The 7,555-nt window shown below is 35.7% G+C and overlaps 1 protein-coding gene across 1 annotated transcript; it reads left to right on the top strand.

Moving 5' to 3' along the window:
- On the top strand, positions 1-7,405 carry LOC113116071 (tumor necrosis factor receptor superfamily member 3-like). Its single transcript, XM_026283928.1, has 8 exons — positions 1-445; positions 2,029-2,154; positions 2,242-2,397; positions 3,588-3,681; positions 4,323-4,399; positions 4,537-4,653; positions 5,537-5,644; positions 6,934-7,405. The coding sequence occupies exons 1-8, from the start codon at positions 412-414 to the stop codon at positions 7,101-7,103; spliced, it is 882 nt and encodes a 293-aa protein (XP_026139713.1). The 5' UTR covers positions 1-411; the 3' UTR covers positions 7,104-7,405.
- The last annotated feature ends 150 nt before the right edge of the window (positions 7,406-7,555 follow it).

Here is a 7,555-nt window from a genome sequence, read left to right as displayed (position 1 = left end):
AGGAAGGCAAGAGATTGCAAGCTCAAGTGCAGAGGACGGATAGAGGTAGCGGGGCTTTCCAGCGCAGAGTAACAGAGGGGGTTAAGAGTGGGTGACGTAAAAAAAAAAAAACAGAAAGGGAAAAAAAATTATTCCCCTAACTGCAGCGGATGAACTGAGACATTCCACAAAAAAGACAAAGCAAGCAAGCGTGACAGACAGACCGAAAGAATAGGAAGAAGACAACTGATGCAGTAGTTTGGGTCAGCATGACAGAATAATCATCAATTCCTTGGTAACTTACGTGAACCGATCAAGACATCACTTCCATAATTGGTGTAAAGGGCTGTACAAGTCAACAGACTTCATATGACCGCACAAAACTGTTCACACTGAAAGGACCGAATCGAGAAAACACTGAACGTAGCCAAGATGGGAGATGTGAAATGCAGCAAATGTCCAAAAGGTGGGATTTCTATAATCTATCAATACTGTAAAACAGCTGATTTAAAAAAGTTATGCATTTGTCTTTGGAATATTTTTATAGCCTATGTAACATAGAGGGAATGTTAGCTGTTTTAAATATTAGAATCTATTACAGTTCTTATAATGTATTGTTTCACTTATTGCTCGTCAAAATACTTTGAGCAGCTTTATGAAAGCAGTTCACAAACTTTAGTGTGAGAATAAATGATCAAAATTGGTCCTATGCTTTATATTACTGCTGTTTTTACAGCGACATGATTTGAAGTTCATTTACATTCAATTTGTCTGTTTTTTGTGCAAATTTAGAGAAACGTCTTGCCATTCAATTGACTTTAAGGCACAGGTTATTATTTTTAGTCATCACATTGTTTTTATCAACGTGATATCAGCCTACTAGAGAATCCGGAAATCCTGTACTGTAAGTCTGCTAACATTTGTTTTTGATGGTTCCTGGAATTTACGCAAAAACACAGGACATTCTGTATCAATTTGAAATAATGACATACAAGGTGGACTAATATTTATGTATTCAATAAGCTTATGTCATCAATTTTAAAACTGTATAGAATTTAAATGAAACCAAAAGGAATTTGACCACTTTCTGGCTAGACATGCTTTAGCGGAGGATGTTCACAGTTCACAGTTGAGCAGAACTACACCTATGGTTATTGTGCTAGGACACCTGTGTGAAATTGAGGAGAACTGGCTTCATACTGTACATGCATGAAAAAAAATATCATTTGAGAAGTATCCTTTGTTTGCGGTTACCACTTGGTTGGATGGGGGTTTTTTTCTACTGCCATGAAATCCGTATATATATACTGTATAAAGAGTTCAGATGCAAAAGCCTCTAAATGCCGTCTGAAATTGTCTTATAAAATAAGCATTTTTATCAGGCCACTATATTTACGTTCAGTTATTTAACTTTAATTGCATAGAAAAGGGTCTACACATGGAGCATGATAAAAATTCAAATTTTAGATGAAAATTTCAGATGTCACTTAGAGGGTTTTGCATCTGAACTCTTCATATATATATATATATATATAATATTCTGTCATCGCTTACTCACCCTCATTTTGTTCCAAAGAGGTATGACATTCTTTCCTCTAAAAGGAAACATTGAATAATGCTTCATTGTGCTTTTGCCAATTAAAGCCATTGTTTTCAACCACACTGAATCCCAATTTATGGGCAAACAAACACATTTCTTTTATCTGCAGTGTTTTATATCGACAGGATTTGAAGTTAATTTACATTCAGTTTGTCTTCAAATCTTTATTAGAACCATGGTGTGTTGTGTGATGTGTGTGTGTGTGTATGCATGTATATATATTTTCATAATTTCCATGAGCAAAAATCATAATGTTTAAGCATATAATGATATTCTAGGGAATTGTGTGCTTCTAATTTAAAGCAAAAGTAAGTACTCTCGGAAATTACAGTCAAACCTGTTCATTAGAAGGGGATGTCCCAATACTTCTGGCAATAGCTACAAGAAATACAAAATTTTTGTGTGCTTGTGGAGTCTTGTGCAAAAACTGAGCTCTCTTTCTTTCTCAGGAAAATATGTGTTTGCCAGCTGCAATGCCACATCAGAAACAGTGTGTAAAACCTGTCCACGACGCACATTTATTGATCAGGAAAACAGTCTGACCCAGTGTATAGCCTGCAGGGAGTGCTCCAGCAGTAATTACCCATTCACTCACTCTGGTTTTTATTACTAATAATTCCACTTGTCTATTTCAACAAGTAATGTTCGGGTGTGTGTTACAGCCAGCAACATGGAGATGGTAAAGGAGTGTGAGGAAGACAAAAACACAGAGTGCAGGTGTAAGCTGGGATACTACTGTACACACATAAGTGACTCCCACTGCGATAACTGCAGTCCGGTCTCCACCTGTCCTCCAGGGCAAGGAGTCGCCTTTCATCGTAAGTAATCAACCTTGGCATACTCAACATTTTGCTTTCAAAATATTTGACGCCTTAGTGTACCTCCAAATATGACGATCCTTGAAATATTTTCAATTTAAATATAAAGATATATCTACTTATTTAAGTCTCAGTTATACTGTGAAAATCTAATTATTATAAATAAATATATCATATAATCAGTGTTGGGGAGTAACATGTAACAGCGTTGTTCAATTTAATTTCTAAATAAATGCATATGTAATCTGTTAGTTACTGAAAAAAAAGAGTAATTCAATTACAGTTACTTATGAAATTGTTAATGATTACAAAGAGATTTACGTCTGAATATTTTCTCTCTCTCTCACACATACAGATTTAATTGATTTCTTTCTCAAATTGTATTGACTGCTCTTGCATTGACACCAATGTTTCAGGAGTTTAGGACACAAAACAGGACACATGCTTGTACGATAACTGTTTTATTAAAATGTCATTATAATAACTGTTTTATTTGGGTTTTTTATATGCTTAATTTTTTATGCTTTTATATTTTTCTTTTTATTTATGCTTCCAAACACTGAATATAATTTATTTATTAGGGTCAATTTGTAGGCCGATCGGAAGGCTAATTTGTCATGGGACCCATTGGAATTTCCAACTGATTTTAGAATGGCGGTTTTTGATTCATGAGTAAAATACAAGCTACGCATTACTCGCAAAGACTCTCACATTTAGTACATAAATATTACAGAACCATACTTCAAACGTGACTTTTAAAATTACTGGGCATTTTTAAAAACCTGACAGTTTCTACATAAGTACTAAGATGACTGTTCATTCCACCAAGCACCTAAACTAAAGGTGCTTTTGATTTAGCGGCTTGTTGGCAAAGTACATTTTATAACAAAACTGCCACACACTTTCTTTAATCCATCGACATAGCCTTTAATATGTAGTCATAAGCTGGTTCAAAGACTATGTGCAAGAGAAATGAACCCAACTTAACTCAATCTTGTTATAAACTATGTGTAGCCTACATAAGACTACACTTTGCCACAAAATCCACAAAAGTCAAAAAAGAATCAGTTGAGTTTGCACTGAAGCATGGATTTGTTAGAAGATTTGCAATGATCTGAACTACTTCCATAGACTGTTTAGAGTGGAATATGTGGCAGACGGACTGCTGAATAACTGAAGCTGTTTTGTAGACACGTTCGAGAAAAACACAGAGTGCGTTCCCTGTCCAGAGGGAACCTACAGCGATGTGGACGACTACATTTCCAGCTGCAAAAATTATACAAGGTGAGGGTCAGTGTCGTACATTTACAGTATACTGTAGCAATTCCACAACTGAGCGACAGACTAACTTCTCACAAATTCACAGAATCCCCCCACACAGTGTACATATGACTAAAAAGTCCTTTAAATTTAAATCTACTCTTGCTAAACTATCACATGCTTCTGACTCATATTATTTATTTCCAAGTTACACGACCAAAGATGTTTCATCTTCTGCTTAACTTTTTCTCCGTATAATTTCTCTCTATAATGCCCTTTCTTATCTGCCACCATCTGATTTAAACAAAAGTCAGAGTAGGAAGGCATAGGTTTTATGTATAACCATAACGGGTTTTACATAAAGGTGTCTATGTCATTCTCCTACACGAAATAAGACCGCATTAATTTGCTTCCATTCACTAAAAGTGTAGACATACATTGTGTAGGAAAGTGGGTGGGTATCACTTCCTTTCTCAAACTCCCACTGACATACTCATACATATTTCTTTCCTTTTTTTCTACACTTAAAACACAAAGCACACACATACAAAAACTAATATTATTCATATACATAATAGTTTCCATTGAATTTTCCTTAGCCCGATAGAAATAAAACGTGACACAGTTTCCTTCTGAAATAATTAGCCTCTTTTCTCATTTTTCAGTTGTGATGATTTGGGTCGACATGTGAAGGTTCCTGGGACCAGCCAATCAGATGTTGTGTGTGGACAATTTAAAGCACGTAAGTCTCTAAACCTGGAAAGACTTATTTTATAAGAAATGTCACCATGATCAATGTGCGTATAAAAAGAGTTGGAAAAAAACCCTTCCTACCAGACCTGGATAATGGATAAACTCATTATTTCTCCTTTATTTCAGCTTGTTCTTGGTTGTTACCTGCAAGTCTGTGGGCAGGGATTGTGATTACTGCCATAATTATAGTTATGATCCTGTTTATAATTTATTGGAGAAACAAACGTCAGTCAAAAAGATTAGGTAAGTAAGTGTACTGTAAAATATTAAGTCCCATCTCACTCACTAAGCATATGCACGCATGTATTTTCATGAAGAGATCATAATATATAAATAATTTCCCACATATTATTTGTATTCTACATTTACAATCAGTTTTGACATCACATATTTAGAATGCAAGAGTATTTAAAATAAATCCGGGAATAATCAACATTATTATATATATGTATATATAAACACTGATATAAGACTGAATCATTTCTGCTCAGTGGTCAATTAAGTCAAGCTGACTTCATATCGATCTGTAGATTGTAGTTCTAGATTGAGTGTACTTGTCTTTGATGATGGGTGAGCAAAATTTTGCACTACATAAAAGGGTTATTTAGCAGTAATGCACGTTTGACTGATGGGAAACCAAACCCAAGACATATACAATGTCTAATGCAGGTCACTTAGTGATAAACTGCTCTGAAATCTTTTGATATTTGAGATAATACATCTGCTACTATCACTGATTTTCAGCATCAGTGAGGATGAACACAAAGCACTATGCTGTAGGCTTTGTCAATAGCTTACTGCAGAAAATGCTTAAGATTAAACTGTTGCTGGTAAACCACATCCTTTCAGTTCTACATATAAGCTCGCAGACATGTATCAGTGTGGTGTACAAACTGCACAACAGAGTCTGTTAAGAATAGAAGTAAAATACAGACTACGGTAAATGACATCCATCTCTCTCACATGAATCTTTGTGGAATTTTCTACATTAAGAACCAAGTAATAATCAAATAAATATTTCAAATGGATACAGTAAATTCAAATCTAAAGAACAGTCAAAAATATAAAACATACAGGAAATGTAATTTTAATTATGAGTCATAACTGACATTTTTTGTGTTCTCAGAAATTTCTTTAAGGCACGTCTCGCCAGTGCTTCCTCCAGACATCCTGAAACACCCTGCAGACTGTGATGTGGAGAAGCAGGCAGAACATCAGCAATGCACACATTTAGGTAAAATGTATGATTAGAAATGTGTGAATGTAGGCCAGGTCTATTTCTGAACTCCAGTCAGTTCAGTTTTGATTCAGTTCAATTCAATAAGTGTGTAAAGTTCATCAATGGGGAAGTCATGGCCTTATGGTTAGAGAGTTGGACTCATAAACAAAAGGTTGTAGGTTCGAGTCTTGTACCGGCAGGAATTGTAGGTCGTGGGAGTGAATGTACAATGCTCTTTCCACCCTCAATACCATGACTGAGGTGCCCTTGAGCAAGGCACCGAACCCCCAAATGCTCCCTGGGTGCCGCAGCATTAATGGCTGCCCACTGCTCCGGGTGTGTGGTCATGGTGTGTGTGCACTTTGGATGGGTTAAATGCAGAGCACTAATTCTGAGTATAGGTCACCATAATTAGCTGTATGTCACGTCACTTTCCAATTATGAAACAAGTTCAGCTCATCTTAAAACAGTAGCTGTTATTCAGCTCAATGCTGATTCACTTTAGTCACTATTGCTTCTGAAAGCAGCTCTAATATTTCTAAAGATGTGACCTGGAAATCTTTCAGATAACTTTACACAGCATTCTAGAATCTCACCAAACATTCCCACAGTACCCATTAAATACAGTCAGGAGAGTTTCGAAATAAGCATCAGCGTATTTTGTGATGACTTCGACTATGGCTTTGCATCACCCTGTAAATAATTGCGAAGTTTCCTTTGACCTCCTATCATCTCGCAGACGAATGGTACAAACCACATACATGTTGTCTTTCACTGCATGCCAGTTAGCCAAATAGGTTTAGCTGTTTTGGCCTCCCACACTTTCCTCCTGCACGTACTTTGCTGTGGGCGATAAAAGTCTCTGATGTCTCTGCCAAACATGGGGTCTGAATCGCATACTGTTGCAAAACCATAGTCATATCGTGACAACAGGTAGAAGTTACAGTTAGTACAGTTATCAATTTTTCTGGTTGAATGTCAAAAGACCCATTTACAAGAAACTGTTTACACCTAATCTGGACAAATGCTTTTGAAACAGAAACGCTGAGACGGGCCAATCATTTGTTTTAAAATACAGCAAACAGTCAAACATGTTAGAATTTAAAATAACTTTTCTATTTGAATATATTTAAAAATGTAAATGATGGCAATGTTGAATTGTCAGCTGACATTACTTCTGAATGCATGTGGACGTTGTTCATATTATTAAAAAGTAAAAAATATTATGAGTTCAAAAAGGACACAGATTCCTGAGATGTTTAGCCAATCACTGATTGATTATTTTCTATTTTCTTTTTCCTCAGTTGGAAAGTACACTGACATGGACAGCAGCATACAGTGTGATGGATTTTCGCAACCGCTGACAGTGTCAGAGACATACAGGCCCTCAGCTGCCGCAAACGGATATACAGACAGCATCACATGCCACTCGAACTATCAGTCAGAGCCGCAGGAGTCTGAATGGAACGATTAACCTTGGCTCACAGACATCCTATTAACCTGACAATGATCTGCAGTATACAGTGGTTTTTATCTACCAGTGTAGAAGCTTTACTTCTGTTCTGGAAGAATGTGTAAATAACTAGAGTTTATTTTTTATAGAAAAAAAAATTAATGAATACATATTTTAAGATACCTATATGTATGAAAACATAAACAGATACTGCAGTTACACATTATGTTCTCTCTTGTAGTAATAACAATTTATTGTCTTTATTTAAGTTGCTATTTTTCCAGATGTTTAATTTCATTTCAATTAAAAAAAAATTATTTTAATAATCCCTTGACTGTGTATAAAAGCAAAAGGGTGGAGACTTTCATTTTGTCATACCAGGTCTTACCAGAAGATGTCACAACTTAGACTTTTTTTTTTTTTTACAGATATGTTAGTCGGAGTTAGCCAAATATTATGCTTCCAAGTCCATT

Source organism: Carassius auratus, chromosome 16 (assembly GCF_003368295.1).
Source record: "Carassius auratus strain Wakin chromosome 16, ASM336829v1, whole genome shotgun sequence".
Classification (NCBI taxonomy): Eukaryota; Metazoa; Chordata; class Actinopteri; order Cypriniformes; family Cyprinidae; genus Carassius; species Carassius auratus.
The sequence above is the reverse complement of the archived record's forward strand: the minus strand, read 5'-3'. Positions and strand labels throughout refer to the sequence as shown.